We start from the raw sequence: 26,861 nt of genomic DNA, 5'->3' as shown, positions 1-26,861 counted from the left end.
CCAAAAGCCTTCTTGCCAAGCACTGAGCCCAGCTTTCCCCAGGGACAGTGCTCACATGGTGACACGACTGAAACATGGGATCACTGTGTAGATAAATACAAAACCCATCTGCATTCAGATGCACCAGAGAGTGATTCAGTACCAGTCCTGGTTTAGCACCTTGGTCTAGGTACCACATGCCCTCGTGTGTTGTCCTTTCTCCAAAATATGAGACATCCTAAGATTCTCACCCAAATAGGGAAACAGGAAGAAATATTTTAAAGGTTTTCACAAAAACAGCATGTCCTGCAGGTAGTTTGGGTCAATCAAATGTTTTCTTTTGCTCACTTTTCCCACGTAAGATAAGAGGTGGATAAAAACTCGACATGAAGTGAAATGACTGCAACTTTGTTTGAAAAATCATCAAAGCAGAACACTGTAACCTAAAAGTTACTTTCGAAAAGGGAGTGATCAAAACAATATGGCCTGATGTATCAAAATAACATTTCAAAAAAAATTCCTTTAACAGCATTTTCTCAAAAGCTCTTCATTGCACCATTCCCAAAAGGACCATTCCTGGTGACAACATGAAGAGATCACCTAGGAATTTCCTCCTCTTATGCTTCCTTTTAAAGCAGTGGCAACATGCATTGGTCTCTCTCTCTTCATGTGCTGTCTTTGAGACTTTTAGTCTTTTGTACCAAGTCCTGTTATTAATGTTGGGCATGGGGAGCAGGTGTGTGAGATGCACAGCACCACAGACCCTGCACAGCTGTATCACATTCGCCTGCAATAACAGGGACTCGTTGGACTGACACAGATGTCCCCAAGACAGCAGTGATCTGTCAGAAGGAAAGGCAGCCCCACATGAAGGTCACACGACACGTTTTGCCCCATTCATATTGGGCAGTCTAACGTGCTGCTGTTTGCTGCTGTGCATGTACAGAGCAGATACTCAGATAAGAGGGGGTGTGCTCATGCACTTGTCAGCAGAGCATTGAGATGTCCAGCACACAGTAGAAATATATATAGGAGATGATTGCTGGAGCATGATTGTGTGATCCCTCAGCCCAAGATAGTACATGCTGAACTCTGTCCACACGAGTAGGCTGGTACAGACCTGAACAGAGCAGAATGAATGTCCTTCTTCATCATGCAGGTGTCACTTCTCCTGACTCAGGTTCAATTGCACTCATGGAGTTATTGCATATTTCAGCCTGCTCTTGCATATCAAGCACATATTCAATGTTCCAGGGACTCCATGAAACAAGAAGTCAGCACGTGGTCTTCCTTACAGCCCCTGAGGCTTATTCATTCCTGGCGGAGCCATGTAAAAAATGAGTTTGGCCTGTTTTGTCAGATGCAGCGATATCAGTGGGATAGTATGTTCAATCCTTTACGTCATCTATCTCTTCTCAGTGAAATGTATCTGTGATTACTTCTCCATTTGCTGGGTTTTTAAAATGCAGAATTATACAATAACCCTTAAACTGAAGGAGAGGGGAATAAAAATGTTTAATTTATAAGTTTAACTAGTCAAAACAAAGTTAGGGAAAACACTGAGCATCTCAGGTGCTGGTTAACCTATAAATGAAAAATAATGAAGGCTAGAAAAATTAATATTAAATTAGGTATATTCTTAGAGGAATCATATCTTGGCTCATATACAAGTCCTCAGTGCTGCAGGAAAGGAATGGGAAGACTGAGCTGGAGGAAAAGGGAAAATCAGTGTTTTCTCATGGAAAACAAGGGAAAAGATCAGTGGAGATTGGGTAGAATGGAAAATAGTTCCACTTAAAAAAGCTTAGGTCACATTCATACCACATAACAGTAGTAATGTGTTTTGCCCTCAAAAACAAACAGCGAGGCAAGTCTCATGCTCACACACAGCTCATCCACACATGCAGCTGGCACACAGCCCTGCAAGGATTGCTCCCGTTGCATGGAGCTCTTGCCTTACCGTAAATATGGAGTTGTAGTGTCAGGAGAGCACCCAGAGATGGAGCTGCACACTTCTCTTTCTTCTCCAGACAGGGATACAGTCCCGTGGGAACACACACTGGCTTCTGCAGATACAGCCCCCTTCATAATTTATGGCAAGCTGCCTCAACATCCCGCCTGGATGCCTTCCTCTCCCCTGTGCAGGCATTTGGGACCCAGGCCCAGTGCAAGGGCCATCCCCTCGAGCAGCAGGTTTGGGGACAAGGATGGCTATAGACACATCATCTGCTGTCTCCAGCTTCTCTGTGGGAGCTGATGCTGAGGGATCCGTGTTGCATTGTTGTGTAGAAAGGCAGAAATTCCTCTCCAAAGCTCTAATGTAACTTCCAAGTCAACAGCAAATAAACTTCTGCAAAGAATGCTGAGTTGTATTGCTGGTCCCAGCTGGTTTGGGGAACATTGTTCTGCTGGAAAACATATTTCATGGTCTGTAACTGTGACAGGGTTTTCTGAAGATGCCCAAGCATGTGGGAACACTTCTCAGTCCCTGGAAGTTAGTGGTTGTTCCTCATCATAGATTTACAATTTAATTGAAAAAAGAAAAAAAAAAAGAGAGAGAAAGAGAAGAAATTTTGATTAACACTGCTCTTAATCACCAAAGCTTTAGCTGGAAACTACATTGTTTTGCCAGCCCAAGCCATAACTTGTCTTAGAGGACTGACAGTAGAAACCACCAGAGAGGAGAATAAAATAAGAATGGAGTAAATGATGGTCTCATTTGCTCAGGAGCAACTCCACAACATAAATAGCTACTCCGCATTTATGTGGCTGCAGAAGCTCAGTTTGTCCCAGTGCCTTCTCAACACTGAACATTTGTCCTGCCTTCTAATCTTTAGGACCTTCCCCTAGCAAGTGTTCTGTCAAGCTCTTATTTGTCCTGTTTGCATGATATATCAGGAAACATCTCTAAAAAGAGACATCAGTCTATGGCACGGAATTCTCTCTGGGAAATAATCTGCTGTGCTGCAGGCTGAGTAGGGGAGATCTGTTACCATTCAAGAGATGTCTCATTCAAAAACTGCTGAAACAAAAAGCAAAAATTCTCTGAGTCAACCCTGAACCAAAGTCCCAGCCAACATCAGGGAGCCCTTTTCAGTTAGAAGAGCCTCTTTTCAGTTAAGACTTTCATCCAAGGTTATCCGAACACTTGCAATCAAACGGCATTTTGTGCTAACATTAATCCTGGTGTCCTGGCCACATTCCAGTTTAAGTAACAACATTCTGCCAACCTCTAAATTCCTCCAGAGGTTTCAGTAGGATGGAATTTTCTTCTTCCTTTTTGTCTTCCATTTCTAGGTAGTTAACTCTGGACAGTGCAAAAAACTGCCCACCTTTCAATCCAGCACTGGCAACACCTCTATTAGGAGGAAAGTGGACCTTGAAGTAAGAAGAACCAAAATCCTGCATGAAAACACGTAATTTATAATAAATGGCTTTTAAAACACTTTGGTGCTTTCTTTTAAATTCTGGCATCAGTTGAAAACGTAGAGCTGGAATACTACTGACATGTCTGAGAAAGTTTATCAGCAATCCCAGCAATCAGAACAGAGAGGTGCCTTTTAAGTTCTAATCAATACACTTGTGACACAAATGAAAGGGAGATGTTACATAAGGAGTTTTTTTTTCCACTGGAGAGAGCCCTGACAGTCAGTTATTGCACTGAGGAAAGGAAGCTACCCAGATGGACTCTCCGGCACGCTAATGAAGCCATCTCATAACTGTAACAGAGACCTCATGTATCTGCTGTGACACTTAGCAAATCCGGGCATGAATAAATAGCCAAAGTCCAATTGAATTAACCTCCAGCTGATCAGCCCTACTAAACAAATTATCCTAAACTCTGAACAAGATTAGAAGGACTGGCACAGGCCAGAATCATGTGGCAGGAGTGTTAATTCAGTTTAACAAGTTTAAACCTAATCCTCCAGTGTTCTCAGATCTCAGGGTTTCAGGGCAAACTAGTTCCCAAATGCTCTTGGAAGGGTTAGAAAAGGAGGCTCACGTGAAGCTGAGAACAAAAACATGAGCTCAGCCTAGAGTCACCTAAAGATATAGAAGAAGAATTGCAAATGCAGAGCAAAGAAGGATTTAGGCAGAGCAATTTTTACTGAGACAGAAGAGAGTAGGAAAATAACATTGATTTCCTCATGGAATATTCCAACCTCATTTCCAGGATGAAACTTAAAAAGTTGATAGCATATCTGCCTTTCTTAATTATCATGTTTCTTGTGCAGAAGCAGGAGATAAGCACCTATGAAATAAGGGACAATACTCCATTTTAATGCCATTTTCTCCAGTATATAATTGTATTTTCTTCTATGAGTACATTTGTACAGTCCATCAAAAGCACAATTAAATTATCACAAACTTCAGTTCGTTACTTAGAATGGCACTAACAAACAACTTCAGTACTTGTTTCTTTTTATGTTGATTCATAAAAGAATTTATATGGTCAGTTAAAATTAACTTTGAACTTCAACTTTAACCAACTCAATATTTTGCAGGGCTTCAAAATATTAAATCTGCTTCCAAGAGGAAATATTTATTTGATTACTCTCTAGACACAGGAGGAGATGTAGAAAACTCCACAAGTTTTCTGAAATGGCGATAACCAGGATTAGAAACTCTTCTAAAAACAAGTTCCTGCAGTACATGCACATGATGCCTCACAAAATCTTTCAAATCACAATAATTTTCATAAATGTATTTCCAATCTTCTATTATAGGTAGGTGCTTCAGTGGAGCTCCCAGATTCCTAAAATCTCACTCTTTTCAGTGAGTCTGCTTAGAATAGGTAGATGAAGACAGAAATCTGAGAGTCGCTATAGCCCACTAAAGGACACCTGCCTGCACTCTCCTGCCTTGTCATGGAACGTCTTTATGCAATGCTGACTTGGATTCTTTACTGTGGCTTCAATTTTTGTGTTAAATTTAAGCACCAGACAGGATGATAATTTTGACTAGATGGCAAAAAAATGCAATGTATCATGAAAGAGACATTCAGACACCAGGCATTTCCACCATCTTCAATACCTTTGACACCTATAGAGAACTTAAAGATCAGATGAGGCCAATCTTCACCTGACATTCAGAAGTAATTGATAACAATTTTGTTATTGTTTCATTGGCAAGGCATTGTTGCCCATTTTGTTGAGAATTGCCTGAATGCTTCCACATATTTGAGTGCTGCAAAATGAATACTCCTGTAATTCTGAAACTTCTGTTACACAACCCTCAAAATGGAATCATGACTTGTCTACTGTGTACTTTGCTGTTATTTATGTAGTATATAAATGCAAAGTAAATATTTATTCTCATTTTCCACTGTGCGCACTGACTGATATCTCCAAAAGTTAACAGCAGCATTATGAACTGCAAATGATGACACATTGTCAAAGTTGAAACCACTTGGTTAGATGCCTCTTACATTTTCAAATATTCCCAATGTAATTTCATAACTGTCTTGAATATAATGAGGCAACGGATTTTTCTTCTTTCAACTGTGTAACAATGAACAACTATTAGAACCACTTTATTATTTCCAGAGTTTGAGGGATCAGTGGCCACAGAGAAAGTATGCCCTTTTCAACCAAGTTTTTAATTGTTTTCTCACTTGAAAGAGGAGCTAATTTATTACTGGCAGCACAGAAGGCATTTGTCTCATCAAGATATATAATTTTAACTGTGGGTGAATCCTAGACAACAACACTATTTAATTTGCTGTCACAATTAAGTGATTTATAGGACTGACTATACTATTAGCATCATAGTAATACTCTGACATTCTCGTTACTTCTGCAAGGGCCATGGAGTTATTTTCTGTGCTTTCACACTTCTCAGGAACAGAGGGGTATGAGTTTTACTCTTAGAAGATATGCCACAGTAATTTTTACAATCCACTCCATTTGCATGTTGTCTTCCATCTGACAGACCACCACAAGCACCTGAAAATCTCCTACATAAGCTATAGTGAGCTTTAAGGCAATTACTGCTGTCTTTACTGATCCATGGAAATAATTCCTCTGGCCATTGCAGCAATACAAAGCTTCTGCTGCTCACAGAGGAGATCTGCTGATGGATGATACCATCCACAGGCGCTGTCATGGTTGTGATCTATGAGGGGCTGTTATTTGACAAATGAAAATTTTGTAAACAGTACTCAAACTCAATCTTGCCTCATGATGACTCTGTCTGTTCCATACCCCCTGCCTACAGTGCCCATAACAGCCAGCTGTTATCTCATGATAAATAGTAAGGATAAAATTATCATCAGACAGCACCAGGTTGACTGCATGATGTAATCTTGACTCTTTTAGGTAGCTGGAGCTCTTTTAGCTCTCTTAGGTAGTCTGGAGTGTTTCTGGAGGTGTATCTCACACATTTCCAGAAAGTCATATTCATTTCAGTGGTTGTTGAAATAATTTCTGGAGAAATTTTTGCAAAGAAATCTAAGATGTGCTGGTTTTAAGGGTACTGAATATATGAAAAACACTGCTGTTTGAGATCAAGCACCCCAAAAAATTTTCAGCAAAGTCCTTCTGCAGGTGTAACTTGCTTCACTCCTGCCAGGCTTTGCAATCTCAGCAGGAACCCCTTCCCAAGACTGTCCCCCAGCACCAAGGTTGCTCCTTTCTCCTCTCAGCCCCATGGATCTGTAATCCTCCTCCCCCAGCCTGCAGAGCAGCTCAGAAAACACCAATGACACAGCATAAAAAAGTCCTACAAGGGCTGGAGTACTCCTCTATTTATAGGTCGCTAAATCTGACTAAAAAAAACTTCCACAGAGCACCAGTCAAATTGCTACCTAGATGTTTCCAGGCCCAGCCAGGGCATGCTGGCTTACTGCCATGTTTTTAAATCCTACCCTGTGCATTGAGCTTTCTCAGGAAAATCTGCTAGTGCTCATATGTGGGCTGTTACTATTGACACAAACATTAATGAACATTCCCCTATCGCTTCCTTACTAAGCTGCAAGTGCAAGAAACCAAAACAATAGCATGACCTGACAGTCTCAGGCATGTAAGCACATCCAGCACTTCTATTTCAGATGTGCAGCTGAGTGCAGCTCACTCAGAAAGGGAACAATTTGGGTTTAAGTGCTGTGTTTGTTTTTTCGTCTAAGACTGTGGGTTTTTGCTGGCTGAATTCTACACTGGAAAAAAAAACGTTTCATCAACAACAAAATAGGCTGGAGTGGTTCTGCAATGTCTGAGGATTGGCTGAGCCTTCCTCTCACACAATCAGTGAAATAAGAGATGTTCCATACAATAAGAGCCATGGGGACAACTTCAGAACAAAGCAAACCTCTTAGAATTGTCTCAGAATAAAAACTAATAATCTTGTTATCCTAGGGAGCACAGAAAAGGGACCAACACACAAAAGAGCCAGAATCTCCTCATCTTCCTTCAAAATATGAGCACATAAACTGAGAGCCTCAGAGCTTTAACTCTGAGATACTGTTCACGTATCACCTAATCCTGGGCACATCTGAACTCCTCAGTGGCTCACACTCCAACCTCAGGCTCCCCTGCACACCTGATGTCCCATTTCTGCTCATGTGTACAAGCAGCTGAGCTGTGGTTGTGTTTGGTAGGCTCATACCTTTATCAGGAGGACCTCTAGAAACCCAGAGGTAAACCAACCAACTTCAGGTGCAGCAGGGGTGACTCCTGACTGTGGACAGTCGGGTTCAAAGCTGCGTTTCCACTCTGCCAAAGGCCAAAGCCTCTCTCTGCTGAGTGCAGCCAGCCAGCCAAGGAGACACAACTAAACAGCCCCAGGTGTGCTCTGCTCCCTGCCTCTCCCAGGGCCTCGATTCACAATTATTTTCTGAACACGGTTTCTTCCAGACTAATTAAATGCAGTGGGGATGGCTTAAAAGGAGAAATCCAGGAGGTGAATTTATGCCATTCTTCTAGTCCTTTTACAATGGCCCCATAGAGAGAGCCCTCACACAACCCCACTCCACCCACACCCCTGACCTCGCTGTGACAGGAATAAGGGGAAGAGGAGAGTTCTGATATTGTCTGGCCCGAGGAATGTACTCACAGGCAGCTCCTCTTCATGTACCTGATTTATAACAAGGGTCAGAATAATTCCCAAGCAGCTCCTGCATCAGGGAGCAAACTAATTCCTTTCCTCTCTCCTTGGCTGCGCAGCCCAGAGTCCAGCTGCACCCAAGGTTCCAGCTCACAGTCTATATTCTGCATCATAAAAGATACAAGAGAGAAATCTAAACTAGAGAAGTAATAACCTGTAAACTAATAAACCAACCCAGCACTTTGACAGTGAGGTGCTCCCCAGAGCAGGGATTATTAATGGGTGTCCTGAAACACTGTGTGTCTATGTTCAAGAGTAGTGGGAAATATTTCTGATGCTCTGTGGATCTTACACATATGTTCTCATAAAATCAGTTCAGATAAATGCAAAGACTAATATAAAAGCAGCCTCCTTCCAGTCTACACACATAGAGGCACTTAAGCAGTTTAAAAAGAAAAGCAGTATGAAACTGCTTGAATAAGTAATAATAAAGGTATTAAGCTGCAATATTAGGAGTAGTTTTGCTTGTCAAAGTATGGGGCTGCACAGTCATTGATTTTCTCTTATAATTGAGATAGTGACATGCATGACTTATGTTTCTTTGGCAGCGAGTGCATGGGAATGGAAGAAGGGATCTTGAAATCCTGTGAAATCTCCAGCTGATGATTTGATGGCTCTGAAACTGCTGTCGGTCTCGATTCTTTATTTCCCTCAAACCATAAAATGGGTTATATTAACAATCTGTTATGATGAAATACAGTTTATGAAGCTAAATGTAATAATGTTTGCAATGTGATCAGGGATGTATGGAGGTAAAGTGTTACAGCAACCAGGAGTGTGAGTATGGATACAGACCCTTCTCAGCCAGAAATGCTGGGAAGCAGATGACAGGCAGACAGATCCCCTCAGGAAAGGTCCCTTTACCTGTCCTGGGTGTATTCTCAAATCCCCATCCCCTGCCTCAGTCACACAAACAGGAGTTTTCTCCTTAGTTCATTTTTAATGGATTCACTTTCAGTGATGAGAATTCAGTGCTCAGTTGCTTCAGCTTGCTATATCCTACCCCAGCTACATGCCAAAATGAGACATCCAATTGACTGAAACTGTGAAAGACAACTTTTTTTTTTTTCCCAAACTAATGCAAAACAGCAAAGAATGGTGTTTCCATGTAAATCTGAACTACAGTGGACTCCCTTTGTTCCCCTGTCATGAAAAAAATAAAATGAAGTCTAGCAAGGATGGCAGAAAGAATCCAGTCCTTTGTGTCCTGAAGTAAAGTTACTCTCTGGAGAAGGCAGAGCAGGAATAAACTTCTTTATGAGTCAGGAGGTTTTACTGACAATACCTGCTATTATCTCTGTCAAACAGGCAAAGCCTCGAGTGATTGTGGTAAGCAAGAAAGAGGAATGCTGTTTATTCAGTGCTGGAAAACAGACTATTTGCCAGACTGCAAAGAGTACCGAAAAGGTATTGAGTCTCTCAGTTTGAATTAACCACAAAAATAACCTACTGAATTAAAAGCTTTTCCATGGACCTCTGCTGCTCTCTAACGGCGCCTTAAAGGATTCTCAGCACAAAGTCTATGTGTTCCTCCTGTAATCAAGTTTTGGTAAAACTTTTAATGCAAAACAAAGAAAAGAAGTATTCATGAGGTCCTTCAGAGATGTTACCTGAACCGATAACCCACAGGTCAGATAGCTATTGCTGTACCCATGGCCAGGATATTTGGGATGTGGTGAGGATGCTGGTAAAGGAGAGCTAAAACATGGGATTGCAGGTTTTGACTGTATTTTAGATGCAGCAATTGCAGGAATCTGGGTGGTTGCAAACTTCTGGGAAATGCCAGTTTTCAGGGCTTTGTATAAATTAGAATGCAGAATTTTTATTCATGAGTACCAGTATTTCAAAGGGACAAATTAGCACTGCATTGATTGGGTATAACTAATAGAAACTAATGTTTGCACCTGGGACAGACACATTTGGTTTCACTCTCCTCACACACATGTCTTTATTTTATCCCCCAGTACAGCTCCATCGGACATCTGCCAATGCTCGCTCAGCTAATGGCAAGGCCACTTCCATGACCAAAACCAGCCTTGTTTTCATAGAATCACAGAATGGTTTGGGTTGGAAAGGACCTTAAATATCATCTTGTTTCACCCTGTCGTGGATGACACCTTCCATTATCCCAGGTTGCTCCAATCCCTGTCCAACCTGACCTTGCACACTTCCAGGGATGGGGCAACCACAGCTGCTCTGGGCAACCTGTGCCAGGGCCTCAGCACCCTTATCGGGAAGTCTAAGTCCTAATAGCCAATACTCATTTCTTCCCTTTAAGTTTAAAAGCATTCACCTTGTTCTATCTCTCTCTGCCTATGTAAAAAGTTGCCTCCTTTACACAAGCCCCCTTTACAAGCTACTTTTATTAAGATGGGAAAGCACATGCAGGATCTTACAGTGTGGCCTAACAAAACCCAGTACTGGGAGCAAGCGCATCCCATGGGGAAACGGAGGGAAAAGCAATATTCACAGCCCTTCTAGATCCCCAGGGTCACCTGGGAGCGACCGTGTCCCATGGAGAAACGGAGGGAAAAGCAATATTCACAGCCCTTCTAGGTCCCCAGGGTCACCCGTCCCCTCACACACCACCCCCTCATGGCGCAGGGGGGTCCTGCCCTGTGACTTCTCCCCAACTCCCGGCGTGAAACGGGGAGAAACCGGGTGTGGAGGCCGGACCGGGGGAAGGGGTTCATCCCCGGAGAAGGGGATTCATCCCCGGGAGGAGAGGTTCATCCCCGGGAGAAGGGATCTAGTGCGGCAGCTCTGCCCGAGGCCGGCGGAGAACCGTGAGGAGAACGCGGGGGGGCGGACATGGCGCCTTGCCGCGCGCGAGCGCAGCGGGTAATGGCGGCGGCGCTGAGGGAAGGGGAGGGAACAGGCCGTGAGGGCAGCGGCTGCCCTGCGCCATCGCCCCCCGCCGGCTGCGGGAGGGAGAGAGGGAGGGATGGGAAGGGAAAGGAAAAGAAAGGCGCCGCTTCCGCCACGGCGGGGCGGGCCTGGGCGGAGAGCGACGGCGCGGCGGGGCTGGCAAGGGTAGGGGCGGTGAGGGCCGCGGCCTGGCGGGATGGGGGGTGGCTGTCTGCCTATCTCCCTGTCTCCCTGTCTCCCTGTCTCTCTCAGGAAAAGCCTGGTGGAGCCGGGGTGGAAAGCAGGGCTCGAGGTTTCCGCCTCGGTACCAGCTACCGGCGTTAGCGGGGCCCCTGTCAGAGGCAGCGGGGCCATGCGGGGGCAGTGATGCCATCGCTGCGGGGCTGCGAGATCCCTCCCAGTCAGAGGTGCGGGTTTGCACTGAAATTAACTTAACCGTGGGTATTTCAAATTATGGGAAGGATTCGGTCTTTTTGTAGCCCGTAGCGCATGTTTTTAATCGAATGTTGTCGTACTGTTGTCGTTTTGTTCTTTTTCGGAAGCGATGGAAGCGAGTCCCATCGTGACGTCCAAGCAGCGGGAGGAGGTGGTGCACGGGGTGCCGACGGAGGTGGTGTGCACGGCCTTCTCCAACTCGGTCCTCGTGGTGGTCACACAGTACGGCAAGATGGGGACCATCGTCTACGTGGACCCCAACACCATCGGCGACAACGTGGGCAGGCCCTCGCTCACCACGAAGGTGCTGCTGGGCAAGGATGAGGTGAGGTGAGAGCGGATGCGAAGCGCAGAGGCAGCAAGGATAAGGGGGAAATGTAGTAGGTGGGGCTGTGCAAGTTGCCAAGGAGTTGATGAATCACAGCAGTTAAGCAGTGTTTGAATAGTGATAAGATTAATTTTAAAATGAGGAAAGAGGGGCTCATCAGAAAAGTATGTGCGCTCGTCTGCTCTGTGGACATAAAAGTTTAACTAACCGTGAGTGGTTTGGCGATCTGTTGTTTTGTATCCTACAGGATATGGATTGCTTCTGCATGTTTATGGAAAGTTTGATAAAGCTCTGTTGATTTAAGGGTTGCAAGATTAAATATGCAGCCATTGATAACCTTTTTGGGTTTCTGTTCCAGTGAGTTTGTTTTCCTTTTCAGGTCTGTTTTCCCACCCCCATCCTCTCCCATCTATGCCAGCCCCATAATGGACTTTAGTTGCCCACTCCCAAGTGTGCCTGCCAGCACCTTCCCTTGATAAAGTTTAATTTGTTTTGCTTCAACAAAATGAGGTTTTTATCGACCATTTCACAAAGCTAGCGAGAAAGCAGAAGCAAATGTGTTTTGCAAAGCATCATCTAGTCAAACATTAAAACAGAAAGTTACAGAGCTACAAGATTATGAGGCTTTCCATCAGGGTTGAAGCTATCACATATTACTTGCTAGATTTAACTAGAAAAGCTATAGCAATACAAGGTCCTGATTTTATCCATGACTTGTCCTTGTGGAGTTCTTTCTCTTGAGCAATAGCCTTCCCTTTTTTGGGAGATACTTTGCTTTCTCTGCTTTGATATCTGCAAATGCTGACCACCTCCACCCCCAAGCTTATTTTGTGTTTTATTTGGAAATGGGAAGTGCTATGTTTACTTTGTTCCATTCTATTTTTAAACAATTTTAACTAACTGATCTAAACTTCAAGAAAAGACTTTCACTAGTTTGCTGCTTTCCTGCTTGTCACTGCTAACATCCTTCTGTGGGATGATTCACACTTCCAAACAGCAGGTGAAATCAAGCAAACTCATCCTTCCGACAGACACACGACTATGGGTGTAAATAAAACCTAGACAAGCTGGGTGGTTCGAAGCTGTGCTGGGTGAGGTTGAGACTGGACATGAGAAAACAACCTCTTCACCAAGAGTGTGGTCAGACACTGGAACAGGCTTGAGGTTGTTGATGCTCTGAGCCTGTCAGTGTTTAAAAGCCATTTGGACAATCCCCTGAATAATGTTTTAACCTGGTCAGCTCCGAGTTGGTCAGGCAGTTGGGCTAGATGTCATTGTAGGTGCCTTCCACATGAAATAGTCAATGCTGTTCTGATCTATTCTTGTTAAAGAAACCTCATGGAAAAGGTTATATCCCTTTTTTTGCCTCCTTCAGCTTCACTACTTATTTCTGCTCTTCATTATTCTGTTAAAATAAAAGCAAAAATGTCTGTAACACCAGACATACAAAAAACTGTGTATTTAACACCATTTGGGGATTCTCTAGGAATTACAAAAATAACAGCTTTTTTCCAGAGCTTGTCAATGGAACATCCCCTCTTCAGAACAAGTTTTTAAACAAAAAAACTGTACTTGCAAACTTCTTTAGAAACCCGGCTGTGAAGGAAATAAAGGCATTTGGATCCATAGCTTTTCATATCATTTAACACGGTGCCGTAGTTCAGGTGGGAGGATTATGGAAGGAAAGATTCTCCGTACTGAGTTTCCAAGTTTCCCAGACAGTGCTGAACTCAATTCAAGTGCAGCTCCAGTAAAGTTGTTTCTGGGTGGTGTGGGTGGCTGGCACACTCATGGGACCAAACTCTTCCCTTTTAAGCTGTTTGAGACCGTGCTTTCTAAAGTTCCCTGTCCCATGGCTTGCCTTTGCTGACCATGTTGGAACTGCTCAACAAACATCAAGCTCAGTCTGAGTCCAGAATCAAGAAGTTCTCCACATCACTCTGGGACTTTTCCTCTCCTGCAGGAGGGCTCTCCCATCTGCAGGAGTGTACATCTGTATCCCTTTGCTTTTCAGCCCCTCGTTCATGTCTGTGCCAAAAACCTGGTGGCATTCGTGTCGCAGGAAGCTGGGAACAAACCTGTTCTCCTCGCCATGGCTTTAAAGGACAAAACCATGGAAGGAATACAGGCTCTACGAGAAGTGATCCGGAGTTGCCAAGTGTGGTGAAGTTGTGCCATCTGGATTCAAGGAAATGATCTTGAGCCCATGACTCATCACCACCTATTTAAAAGGACTAGAAATGAAAATGATGGAATGTCTTTGTGGTGGTTTTGGACATCCTGAAGAATTTCATGAATTTTTCTCTACTGTGTAGAACATTTGTGGGTTTTATTACCTGGGACAGGTGAGAAGAGAGCAATTGTCTCAACATAGGAGGGAAGTGCTACTTTTATCATGTTGGGTGGGTCATTTATTTGGGAAAGGGCTCGGCACTGCACATGTGGCCTGAGGAGCAGCAGATGCCAAGCTCTGTAGCTGTGCCATACCACAAAGGGGGAACACCCAGTGCAGAGGGAATAAAAGAAACACTGTCAAATCAAATTTTACCTGTTTTCTTTTTTGCTCTATGAGAATCACTTCAATTGAAATACAAGCCTTGGTAAAAAATCAACAGTTGTATAATGGGAAAGATTTTCTTGCTTTTTTTTAGGAAATGAGTCCTAGATGGCTGCTTTTGTCCTTATGTCCATTCCTTTCTGGATGTAGTCTGAATTAATTTTCTACTTTCACTCTGATTTTAAAGAGAGGCAGATCATGACGCTCTGCAAATTTCATGAAAGCTGATGTCAGGGTGGAAGGCAGGAACCCAAATTAGCGGTAAGAAAATAATCTCTGCCAATGTATTATGTGGTACCAACACATCGGAGAAACAGAACATCCATAGGCTGATCACCTGATCATCCGTCTTGGGAGACATGGGGACAGATGGTTTGAGGGGTTACACAGGATTGTTTCTGACAAGTCACTTACAAAATGTGTCAGATTATGTTGTATGAGCTGATGCAAAGATTAATAGCCAAACTTTTGCTTGGAAAGCACATTTGTTTTTACCTCTTGTAATAAACAACAACAAGTAGTAAATTTTTAAGTGAGCTGTTGCACACTTTTGTCACTTATGAACTTAACAGCACAGACGGAGGCCAGGTCTTGGATTCTGGGAAGGAGGAGTTGTGCTGAGACCAGTTGGTACAACAGAATCAGCCCAGAGCCTGTGCCTGCCCCATCATGGTGATCAAGCTGCCAGGTCATTCTGTTGCTAAAAAATCCCCTGGAAGTAGAAAAGCAGAAAATGGATTTCGAAAGGACTCTTTTCTCTGAAGTAACAGTTATTTACAGCATTTAAAGGGATTATGAGAAATGAAACTCTTTTTTAAAAATATATTCAAACACTGCAGGCTTCCAGCTGCCCTTGACAAGAAACTTCATCTAAAAATAATTTTCTAAACTGTGCTTCCAAGAACCAAAGATTCGCATCTGTCAGAGCTATAAATTTTTCCTCTTTTACACTTCCCTTTTTCTTTTTTTTTTTTTTTTTTTGTCTAGGAAGGCTGAGAGAGGCATGTGGAATGTTATTGTCAGTCTTGGTTTACTAGTAGGGATTCTCTCCTGACACAAAACTGAGGCTCTTACTGTGTCCACAGCTCCAGCAGCTTGAGGAGAACATGCATGAATCAGCAAATTGGATAGAAATTGCATCTTCCACTGTGGTGATACAGCGGCATACCACTGCTGTGCCCCAAAGAGCTGAGTGTTACTACCTAAAAGCCAGGCACAAGTTAAGCACCTTCATTTCCTGGCTGTGTATGTGCCACCTGGCCTGCATAGGGCGGTGGGTGAGGAAAGGACGTGGAAACCTCTCTGATTTGATGCTCGGAGCCAGGACAGACTTACCTTGCTGCCTTTCCATGTGTGATAAATTAGAGCACGAGCAGTCGGTCCTTCGACTTTGCTCCTCTCTGCACCACAATAAACCAAGGGGAAGGCCTGCTCAAACAACAGGCACAAGGTGCCACCAGCTGCCTGCCTTTTAGTCATTGTTCTCCTCCAGGTAGGGATTAATTCCCAGTTGCTGGGAAAACTGCCTCTGCTACCCAGGCAGAGCTCTTGCCCTCGGCCACAGGACATGTGCTGGGCGGGGGGCAGTGGCTTCGGGCCGCACCGTGGCTTTCCATCCGTGTTTGTTTTCCGGGCGTGGGTGCTGAGCACGGCGGACTGGAAAGGTAAGTTAGGTAGCTTTTCTGCAGGAGACAAAGCCCGACCTGCTGCTCCAGCTCCCGCGGGGCCCGGGGCGCAGGGAGGGCGCTGGCAGGGTGAGCCGGGCACAGCGAGGGGGTGCTGGTAAGGTAAGCGGGGTGCTGGCCGGGCCCGGGGCACAGCAAGGGCCAGGGGGGACTGGCAGGGAGAGTGGGACGCTGCTGGGAAAAGTGGGGTGCTGGTGGGACCAGGGGAGCAGCCAGGGCGAGTGGGGTGCTGAAGGGGCCCAAGGCGAGTGGGGCACTGGTGGGAGCCGGGGAGCAGCGAGGGTAACTGGGGCAGTGGCAGGGCCCGCGGCCAGCAGGCGGGCAGGGCTGGGAGGGTGTCCGGAGGAGGAGTCTCCAGCGGTGCAGGTGGAGGAGGGCACGGGGGATGCAGAGGCAGGTGCACGGCAGCCAGACTCCCTCCCGGAGGAGCCCCAAAGGGTGAGTGGGGCCCTGGGGGGTGCACAGCAGCTGGGGAAAACCCCACAAATCGGGGTTGACCCAGCCATTGGTTCTGAGCACCTGTGGGAGCCGCTGGGAGGGCAGAGCCTCCTCTAAGAGCTCTGTGCCTGCGTCATCCACTCCTCCAGATGGGCTTCAGGGAGGGCTCGATGCTGCCCTGCCGCGATTTGTAGCTGTGTGCTGTAGGTCCTTCCCCCTGAGTGGCCTGATGGTGGTGTGGAGAGGCTGGTCTCGTAAATAACCCGAGTGTCCCGGCTCTATCTGACAGCAATCAGGAGGAAAGGCATGTCTCCTGCTCTGGTGGGGCTAAGCCTGGATGCTCCCCTCCCCGGGATATGGGTCAGGGATCTCAGAGGCAGTGCTGGGGGGCTGCGAGGGCTCACCTTTCCCTGCTGACTTGCTTCGCCCCACAGGGGGCTGCCGCTGAGATGGGGGTGTGTCCTAGGTGCTGCAGGACGCAGGGAGGCATGTGAGCTGGGAGTCTGGGCTCTGGCAGCCTGCCGATGGAGGGGAATCCCTGGCAAGGTGAAAGGCCCCATTTTGCAGTGGCCTGCCTGAACACAAGCTTCACTGCTCAGTTTATCTTTTCAGTTCTCACTTAGCATCTCTAATATCCCAGAGAGAGTACGTAACAGGTAGACACTGTATGGCAGGTACCTGCAAGGTGTCTGAAAACAGACAGATTGAATATGGCTCAGTCCCATCGAGGAGCTGAATTTTGCAGCTGGTATTATTCCCGGTGTCTCCTTGCTGTCTTTGTTTTGGAAGCAAATGGCTCTCTAACTGCATTGAATTGCCTGACTACCTTGCACGGCCGGGATCTAATTACCTGCGGAGCTGGGAGCCCTGTCTCTGAGCGGCACCGAGGCTTTGGCTTTTAATGGCTTGCTCTGCAATGTTCAGAGTGTGACAATGTCGGGGAGGCTGCCAGGACTGGCTGTTGGTGCCACCGTGCTCACACTGCGATGGCTGGGAAAGTTAATAAGAGATGGGAATGTCTTGGACCAAGCATCTGTGGCACAGCACTGGGTTGAAAACAGAATAAATGGATCTAGTGAAGAGCACAGCTCTCTGCCGTATCTTGGAGAGTAAGCTGGATCACTAGAAAAGTGATTAGAAAAACACAGCTAGAAAGAGTGAGCTTTCATCCTGCTCTGTCATGATGCTCTGGCAGAGGCAAAGCGTGGCCAAATCCAGCCATTTAGCCCCAGCCAGCAGCAGGGCAGCCCCAGAAGGAGCGAGGAGTGACTGGGGAACAGGGCACAGCCGCACTCTCATCTCCTTCCCCGTGCCACGAGCTATCTCCGTCCTCCTGTTAATGTTTACAAGGCACGTCCGCCAGCATCCAAGTCTGTCCAAAGACCAGATCCCGCCCCGGCTTTCCCGGGATCCTTTTTCCTGCTGGCCGGGGCAGGACCACAGGACGGTGGTGGCAGGGAGGAAGAACGCGGCTCCCTGCTGCCTGTGTAACACTATCGGCCCCGCTGCTGTCCCCGCAGCCAGCTCCAGCTCCGCGGCCCCGCTCGCGGCGCAGGTACTCCGGGGCGAGCTGCTGGGGCCGCGCCAGCTGCCGCCCGGGCATCTCCGCTTACACGCGACTCCTGCCAGGCGGAGCCGGGGAAAGGTATTTTTAGGGCTGTTGATCTGACACCAGCTGAGTTTGCTCTCCTGTGAGGCTGGGGTTCGGTGAGAGGGCAGAACATGGAGCCGCAGGGTCAGCTCTTGCTTTGGTTTGTTTTCAGTGTTTAATTGGACCGAGGTCATTCCCTACCACTCTTATCTATGGCAGATATTTTTATGCTTCTCTCCAGTTCGTGCTTACAGTTTTACCCCAGGCAATAGTTACACAGCAGCTAAAGTATTTGTTTATTAACAATGCACTGAGAAGCATCTATATTGTTAGAGTTCAACTTGCAGGTTGTTGGTTTTTTAACCACTATTGTTATACTTGGGAAAAAGCAGCTTTCCATAGATTAACAGAAAAAGAACCCAAACATGGCAGTTTATGCATCTGTTGGCCTTGAGATATGAAGCTGCCCTATAAATAATTGCTTATTATTAGGTCGGTCCTTGCTGTCTATAACCACAGGGTACACGGTGTCCGTATGCCCAGCCACCCTCTGCACCAGGAATGCTCAGTGCCTTGGGGCAGCCAGCTTTGAGGAGCACGCACCGAGCAGGGAGATGCCATAGCACTCCTGCATCCCCAAAGGGCAGCAGATCTGCCTCTGGCATAGCAGGCTTGCTCCCTTGTGCTTAACTGGGGTGCAGGAGGGACTGCTGGCTGTCCTTCAGGTCTTGGGGTTGGCACTACTGGCACACTGACACCCTTACAATCCTGAAATAGCTGGGTGAAGAATGTGGGTGACACCAAATGTCTGGTTTCTTGGGCAGCCCCAGGCTTTGCCCCCAGGAGGCCACACATGATGAAAGGAGCCAAATTTGGGGGGGGACCTGGTGTTTTCTGGGCTCCCAAGGAAGATGACACAAGTGTCCTGATGGCTTTTTGGTAAGGGACTCTTTATTATCCTGGGTGAGGAATTGGTTTAACCCTTAAGTCTCTGGTTTCTGATGGAAAAGATGCACATTCCCTTTCAAGGGGAAGTGATTCCTGAGAAAGCAAGGAGCAAAACTGGGAAGGAGAAGTGTGTCTTTCCTTGTGACATGGGAACTGCATAGATCTCCTCAGGAAAAGAGGGTCTGCTCCTGAAGGATATTTGCATTTTCCTGCTGGGAGAAGCAGACCCAGTCATGGCAAAGGGGCTGGTTTGGGTGAAGGCTACCCTGGAGAAACCCTGGGGAGGAGATAAATCTCACAGGAGGTTTTGTACATGCTGTGTGGGCTGGGAAATCTGCTGGGACCTTCCCTGTCACCAGCTTACCTCGCTCCTGCCTTCCTGCACCACTCCCCTTCCCTCTCCCTCCCTGCAGATGAGTAATGCCACACGTGCTGTGCCCTCTCCCATGGCACCTGGCACGCCGGGGCCTGGCACAGCAGCCAGACTGGCCTCAGCCCCACCATTCTCAGCTGTTGCCCTGCTTACGGCTGCCCACAACAACTCCCAGGACGGCCAGCAGCTTTTCCTGACCACGACAGCGGCGCAGGTCATCTCTGGCATCTTCGTGTGGTCAGCACTCATCGTCACCTTCCACCAGGTATGGGCTGCAGCAGAGATGGGGCTCAACACAGGGAGAGCAAAACTATCAATTGCCCCCAAGTCGATTGCAAATCACTCAGCTCCAGGTAAGTATTTCTTCCTGTTGCTGCCCAGAGGTGATATCCCTGCTGTCAGGAGCCTGGTGCTGGCAGCTCATAAGGATGGACTTTGCCCACACTCTCCCCAGGTGGTTGCCAGAGCCAGGAGAGGCTGTAGGCACTGCCCAGAGGCAACACGGTGGGGCATTTGTGATGTTTGGGGTGCACAGCACCAGCTGCCTTGAGGCATATCCCGAGTGGGCATGGTTTAGGGGGCTGTGCAGGTCCATGCTGCTGAAGGCAAGCAGCTGTCTTCAAGCACTGGGATGGGCACGTTCCTCATACAGCCCAGGGAAGGAACCTGATTGCCACATGTTTTCATGCAAGGGATGGGCCCAGGGACTGGGATGGAGCCTGTTGTGTGTGTTCACTGCGATGGGTCTGTGGTGGAAAGCTGGCAGAGCTCTCACCCCAGAGAGGAGGGTTAACACAGCACCCCTGTGGGCTTGGGGACACCTCTAGTTCCCATCCTGACCTGTGGCAGCCACAACTCTGCATGCTTTGGGGCACTTTGCAGATCTACACACACCTGAGGAACTACACCATCCCCAAGGAGCAGCGCTACATCATCCGCATCCTCTTCATCGTGCCTGTCTATGCCTTTGACTCCTGGCTCAGCCTCCTCCTCCTCGGCAGCCACCAGTACTACGTCTACTTCGACTCGGTGCGTGACTGCTATGAAGGTGAGCACAGCATCTGCTCAGCAGGGAGGCTGAAGGCAAAGCAGGGCTCTCATCCTGCTGACCTGTCTCTGGAGCATCTTGGGTTGTGAAGTGGCAAATCTCCATTGCTTTCACTTCCCACTCTCCCTCCATGCAGAAGTTTTCCCTTTTCTTCTCTGTTGGCAGCAGGGAGGGGATGCCCCACAGACAAACAAGAGTTGCTGCCTTTCAGACACAGGCTTGGAGGGACCCCAGCACCACAGTCCTGGGAAATAGGTTTTCTGGCTTCCTGTGGGGTAGAAGTGCAGCTTCTCTAAAACATGAGGCAGATGTACCTAAGGAATTGGAGAATTGGGGTGTGTTGAAGTGCAAGGGAAATTTGTCAGAATTAAGGCTGTTTTTCTACCTTGGTCCTCTCTTCCTCAGGAACTAAGTTGTGTGGGCATTTGCATTACTTCAGGTTTGGAGTATATGAAAAATAAGTGGTGGGGATGTCCAAGAAAACTGTTCAGGACCCGCTGCTTGCTGGCCACCAGCCATTTGTGCTGCCTCTTGGCAATTTTGAGGTACTTCCATGCAGATGGTCCCTGGATAGACTGTGTGTGCCCAGAGGAGCTTCTGTGTCTGTAATGAACTCTGTGCACATAGTGCAATGTGTCTGTCTCCACTTGGAAGTTGGATAGATTTGACCTGCTGCTTCTCTCACTGGGCTCCCACCCACCAGCATCCCAAATCTTGATGCAGTGCCAGGCTGGATGAGGAAACACCTGAGCAGGAAGGAATGCGAGATGAAACAACCCCCTCCAGGACTTCCATCAGTCCTGCTGATCATGTCCGCCCTTGCCTTGGCAGCTTTTGTGATTTACAGCTTCCTGAGCCTGTGCTTCGAGTACCTCGGAGGGGAGAGCACCATCATGACAGAGATCCGAGGGAAGCCCATTGCGTAAGTCCCAGCATCCTGTGAGCTCCTTCTCCACCCACTTTCCCCACCCAGCACCCCCAATGGCATCTCCTTGCCTTCTGCTTCCAGGTCCAGCTGCTTTTATGGGACCTGCTGCCTTCAGGGTATGTCCTACTCCATCGGGTTCCTGCGCTTCTGCAAGCAGGTGGGTACCCCATGGGGAGGATCAATTCCACTTCCCTCAGATGAGGCTCTCTGGGTAGCAGGTTCCTTCCCCACTGCCCTGCCAAGGGGGCTTAGCTTCATTATTCACTTAAGATGCTGGATTTGGAGGCTTTTTTCCTCTGAGGGAGGCAGGTCACCAGCTTGCTGGCACCTGGCCAGCAGCAAGGCTGCTCGCTGTCCTTGCCTCTGACTCACTGCTGAGTCAGGGCCTCCTCCCACTGCAGAGCTCAGATTGCCATCTCTGTCCAGTCCCAGGTTAGCCTGGATGCTGTCTCACTCTCGGGGACTGCACTGTGAGCTGAATCTTATCACCTGTCTGTCCCCAAGCGCTCTGGTCCCCCACCTTGCACTGGCTATGCTGCCTTTCGGGAGCTGTCTCTGGAAGCCCCACTCCCTCACATCTGCAGACCTTGTGTTGGTTCATATTTCACCCCAGAGCACTGCTCTGTCCTCTCTGTGTGTCCCTGGTGCAGAGGGGTGGCATGTTCTGCTGCCCATGGTACACCATGTCTCTCCCCTGTGCAGGCCACGCTGCAGTTCTGCATTGTGAAACCTCTCATGGCAATCGTCACCATCATCCTGCAGGCATTCGGGAAGTACCACGACGGAGACTTCAAGTGAGGATGCTGGGTGGGGCTGGGAGAGGATGGATCCCTGCTCCATCACCAGTGTGTCCTGCCAGTCTCCTCAGGAAGCTGCTCCATGGATAGTGAGAGCACTGTGAGCCCAAAGTGCTAGGGAACAGAGACTCACTGCCCCCAAACAATAAAAGAACAAAATTCCTGTGAGCCATAATAAATAAAATAATAAATAAAACAATAAATAAAATAATAAATAAAAAGAGGTTCCACCAGCAGAGGAGAAGCTGCTACCTCTGCCCTCCTCCCCCTCCTGGGCTGCATTCTCCCCAAAAGCAAAGCTATGCACCCTCCTCTTCCCCATTTATTCTCTTTGCCCCCAGTTGCACTTGCTTTGCTCTCCACAGCCCAGGGCAGCAGCTCTCTCTCTCTCTCTCTGCCTGCAGTGTCCACAGTGGGTACCTCTACATCACCATCATCTACAACTTCTCCGTCAGCCTGGCCCTTTACGCCCTTTTCCTCTTCTACTTCGCCACCATGGACCTGCTGCGCCCGTTTGAGCCAGTCCTCAAGTTCATCACCATCAAGGCCGTCATCTTCCTCTCCTTCTGGCAAGGTGGGTCCCACCATGGATGCCCAGTGCTTCTCCTCCCATAGCCCCACCTGGATCAGGGCTGCAGGAGCAGAACTGATCCCTCTCCCTTCCCCTGCACAGGGACACTGCTGGCAATCCTGGAGAAATGTGGGGTGATCCCTGAAGTTCAGATCATCGATGGGAAGGAGGTGGGAGCTGGGACAGTGGCTGCTGGCTACCAGAACTTCATCATCTGCATTGAAATGTTCTTCGCTTCCATTGCCCTGCGCTACGCATTCACCTGCCACGTGTACAGGGAGAAGAAAGAAAACTCAACAGGTTTCCTTCCTCACTTTTTCCTTTCTTCAATGACTAAAGAAAGAGGAAACTTCCCTTATTTTATTAGTATCACATTACCAATGGGATGCTAAAAGCTACAAGAGAAATTTCTTTATCCTGTGCTCCCTGCATTTCTTTTCCCTCTTCCCTCATGACACCCACAAGCTAAAACAAGGGGGCAGGTAAGGAGACCTTGGTGTGGCTGGGCAGGATTAGGGGATGGTGGTATTACCCACACGCTCTTGGAGAGGATCTATCCTTTGGAACATGGAGTTGGGATTGTCTTCCTTCTCCTTGGAACCACAAGATGATGTGGCCCGGAATGAGCCCTTGATCTTCTTAAATTTCTAAGGAGAAGTGTCTTGGATCATTTGGGCTCATTGATTGCTGTCCCATCACCCTCCTGCTCTCTCTGTTTTGCAGCAAACCTCGCCCCGATGCAGAGCATCTCAAGTGGGCTGAAGGAGACCATCAGCCCCCAGGACATCGTGCAGGATGCCATCCACAACTTCTCGCCCGCCTACCAGCAGTACACCCAGCAGTCGATGCAGGAGGCAGAGCGCAAAGCACCGGGGGAGAACGGGCATGTGGCCTCCAAGATAGATGGACAAAGCAGCAAGAAGAGCAAAAACATTGAAAAGAGAATGCTAATCCTGTCAGATGAGGAGCTGTAGGAGGTATCAAAAGAGACACTGACACTGAAGAGGTTTTAACCCATGCAGAGGGGAGGTGTCCTGAGGCTGAGACAGCCTGGGCTAATCAGAATACTGAGAAGCCAGGAACTCTATCCAAAAAGCCAGTCTCTCAAAGGGAAGATGCAATAACCCAGAAAAGGTTAAGTCAAATAGTGCCAGCTTTTGCTATCATGGATGGAGCTGTGTTAAACCCTGTGTTGCAGCCTGGCCTTTGCTGCCCCACTGCTGCTGTCTCTCTGCCAGCCCTGTGCCAATGCTGGGGGATGCCAGGCAGGGAGGGGAGCCAGGGTGCAGGACAGACCAGCTGCCCTCGCCCTACTCTTACCTCCAAGCAGTGCTGAGGCCTGAGAGAAATGCTTTTCTCAGCACAGTTCTGCTCTAGTTTCTCCCAGTTTGAGTAAAAAATGATCTCCAAGGGCTCCGTGGAGAAAACCAGCCCAGGAAGGTGACTTCGCTTCACCTCAAAACCCGGTAAAGGTTGAAAGACGTCATTCCTTATTTTTACATCTTTCCCCCTCTCTTTCTCACAGCAAAGCTTATAGAGATGTGCAAAAGACCTTTACCAGGGAGAATGAGTAAGTCATCCGCTTCTCCCTCCAGATGTGGGTGCAGCTGTCCAAGTAACTCCCCCGGGAGTGTGGCAGGACCTCACTGGGACTAACCAGAGGTCTGCAGCTGCATTTCTGAGAGCTGCCAGTGACAGAAGTGCTTGTTATGTCTAAACCAGCTTATCTCTGAACGGATCAGAAGTTAAAAGGGATTCCAACTTCCTTATCAGAATCTTTATTAGGGAACCAGACTGACTGGTGGTGGTAGGAATTCACTTACTGGGAACTGTCTGTTCCTCCTAACCCTTCACTATTCCCCATCCCTGGGCTTTGCCTGACCCGTGGGAAGGCAAGCAGGAGCTGAGCCCAGCTGGGTGATCATGGTGAGGATAGAGAGGTGCTGAGGGATGTTGCCACGTGGAGCAAGACCACAGGCGAGGAAAGACTGTGTATGGAGGGATGCTCTTCATATTAGTGATGGCGAGCTCACATCCTCCTCTTAAGACTTCTTCTCCTTTCTTCCCCAATTTTTAGTCTAATTTATATTCTCCTGTTAATGAGATGATCCCTGGGAATGAACTTAGGCACTGGTTGGGCTGTTGTCTGGGATGGTAGCTGGCTAGTGGAAGGATGAAGGCAAATCTATAGCCTCATATCTGCAGTCATGTGGCAAACAAACCAATGGATAAGGCTTGGAGCCCTTTTAAACACAACTCATAGAATTTGGATCTTTTTTTCCCTGCTCTTAAGCTGCAAAATGTAAATCACAACACAAAATTATTTATTTTTTTTTCTAATAAACAGCAATTCTAGCACAGAGCAAGCAAGCATTTTCACTGAGCTCAGCAAGCAAAGCCCACGATCTGCCTGTTCCTGCTATAATGCTGATGCTCTTAAGCTTAACGTCCTCCCTGCCCCTCAATGCTGGCCCAGCAGAAATACCTGCACACGCAGCATCCTGCACATTTGGCATTCCTACAGGATTTGTGCTCATCTTTTTCACTCCACAAAGAACGTGCGTGTCTCCCGCTTCCTCTCCTTGCACAGCCCCTCTTCCAACCCTTGCCTAAGCTGTCGATGCAGGGGTTCAGAGGAGCTGGATCTGGTTTAGCTAAGCTAAGCCCAGACTCCAGCCCAGACTCCAAGCTCTGTTTATTATTATTATTGGAGAAATCTTACCATGCTATAGCCCGGACTCCACATGAGCAACCTATAGTTCAGCCAGTCCTGCAAGTCCCTCTGGTCTGAAGGAGCACTGCTCGTACCTACTCAGCCAGTGAGACTGCTGCCACTTTTCCTGCAAGGAGGTCCATAAACAAGAGCCAGATGCTGTGCACATCCAGGCATTCATCCAGGATCCTGCACATCCTGGGAGCAAGACTGTCCTGCATAGAAAGTGCAGCCTCAGTACTCAGGGACAAGGTTGCTTGGCTTTGTAATTCAGCCAGCATAGAAGCAGGGACATCTCAGCTGAACATCTTGGTCTTCACCCCTCTGGGAGAGGACGGCCACAGCTGCAGGAACAGAGGCTGCTCTGGCTCCTGGGGCGAGGACAGACTGCAAAGGTGATGATAGCACATCTGCTGGTGTGCTCGCAGCCGCTGAGATAAAGACTTGCACAAGAACACAGCAAGAAGCGTGGTTGTACTTCATTGCACAAATGATCGACTCCAGTGCATAATGGGCTGCCTCCATTGCTCTGCCAGCAGGTGCAATTCCCACTGCAGACAATAACATTTGCCTATTTATGTCAAGCCCTGATTACTGTATTATATGTAAAACAGATCTTTCTTGCAAGCCAAACAAGGGGGAGAAGAAAAAAAAAAAAAAAAAGTCAGCTGTGACTCATGCAAGTCAGCAGTGAGATACCAGCCTGAAGGAGCCGTGCTGGGCTGGACACCAGCTGGCTGCCGCGACGGCAGCAGCAGGCACCCTCCCTGCTCCAGCCGGCGCGAGCTGGGCCTCCTGCTCGTCCTTTTTCTTGGAGAGGGGAGAGAGGCAAGAGCTGATGGCTCAGGCTGGGCGCTGTCACGGCCCTCAAACCCTTAGGCTGTCAAAAGGCATCCATGGGGAATAGAAATGCCAACGGTGATATAGGCTGGACGCGGTCTCCTCTGCTAACGCGTCTCCTCCACCTCCGCAACAAGGACACGGGGAAAGCTGGCGGCGAGCACACGGGTGACCTACACAGGAGCCTGCTGTGCCTGGAGCCACGCCAGCAGGCAGCCCGGGAGGAACAGGCGTCTCTCACTGCCAGCAGCAGGCTCCAGTGGTCGGCAGATTTGTTTTCCCGTTGTCGCTTGTCCTCAGGCTTTCCCCAAGGACAAGGCTGAGCTACAGCTATCGGATCTCCTGGTGCTTTTTGGGCTTGGATCAGGCAGGTTTACACCCCACTTATGTCAGAGACGATCATCACAGGCACACTCTGCCACTACACCTGCAGGAGCTCAGGCTGACCTCCTAAAAGCAGAGGGGAAGGAAGGCAGCCGCTGGCACCACAGCAGAGGCAGCTCTCACGCATGGCTGCTCGCTGCACAGCACCCAGTCAGAGACAGACACTTCTTTTTTTGGGTGCTAGCACTCACCAACAAGTCCCTGGGCCCAGCTGCTGACAGGCACCAGACTGCCAGACCTGTGCCAGAGAGCAGGATTTGTGCTTTTACCACCCTGTT

At 48.0% G+C, this 26,861-nt stretch overlaps 2 protein-coding genes across 5 annotated transcripts; both read left to right on the top strand.

Moving 5' to 3' along the window:
• Positions 1-10,826: 10,826 nt before the first annotated feature.
• Positions 10,827-13,969, top strand: PSMG3 (proteasome assembly chaperone 3). Of its 3 annotated transcripts, none has more exons than XM_053992484.1 (3): positions 10,827-10,920; positions 11,490-11,707; positions 13,725-13,969. In XM_053992484.1, the coding sequence occupies exons 2-3, from the start codon at positions 11,492-11,494 to the stop codon at positions 13,875-13,877; spliced, it is 369 nt and encodes a 122-aa protein (XP_053848459.1). In that variant the 5' UTR covers positions 10,827-10,920; positions 11,490-11,491; the 3' UTR covers positions 13,878-13,969. The 3 variants fall into 3 exon arrangements, with proteins under 3 accessions (XP_053848459.1, XP_053848460.1, XP_053848458.1); XM_053992485.1 differs by lacking the exon at positions 10,827-10,920 and adding an exon at positions 11,057-11,112; XM_053992483.1 differs by lacking the exon at positions 10,827-10,920 and adding an exon at positions 11,177-11,354.
• Positions 13,970-16,344: 2,375 nt separating this feature from the next.
• On the top strand, positions 16,345-25,930 carry TMEM184A (transmembrane protein 184A). 2 transcript variants are annotated; one of them, XM_053992492.1, is made up of 9 exons: positions 16,345-16,390; positions 19,343-19,567; positions 20,185-20,350; positions 21,182-21,272; positions 21,360-21,435; positions 21,981-22,072; positions 22,480-22,649; positions 22,749-22,946; positions 23,370-25,930. In XM_053992492.1, exons 2-9 carry the CDS (start codon positions 19,343-19,345, stop codon positions 23,618-23,620), a joined length of 1,269 nt encoding a protein of 422 aa, XP_053848467.1. In that variant the 5' UTR covers positions 16,345-16,390; the 3' UTR covers positions 23,621-25,930. The 2 variants fall into 2 exon arrangements, with proteins under 2 accessions (XP_053848467.1, XP_053848468.1); XM_053992493.1 differs by lacking the exon at positions 16,345-16,390 and adding an exon at positions 17,894-17,945.
• Positions 25,931-26,861: the final 931 nt, after the last annotated feature.

This window comes from Vidua macroura, chromosome 16 (assembly GCF_024509145.1).
Source record: "Vidua macroura isolate BioBank_ID:100142 chromosome 16, ASM2450914v1, whole genome shotgun sequence".
NCBI lineage: Eukaryota > Metazoa > Chordata > Aves > Passeriformes > Viduidae > Vidua > Vidua macroura.
The sequence above is the reverse complement of the archived record's forward strand: the minus strand, read 5'-3'. Positions and strand labels throughout refer to the sequence as shown.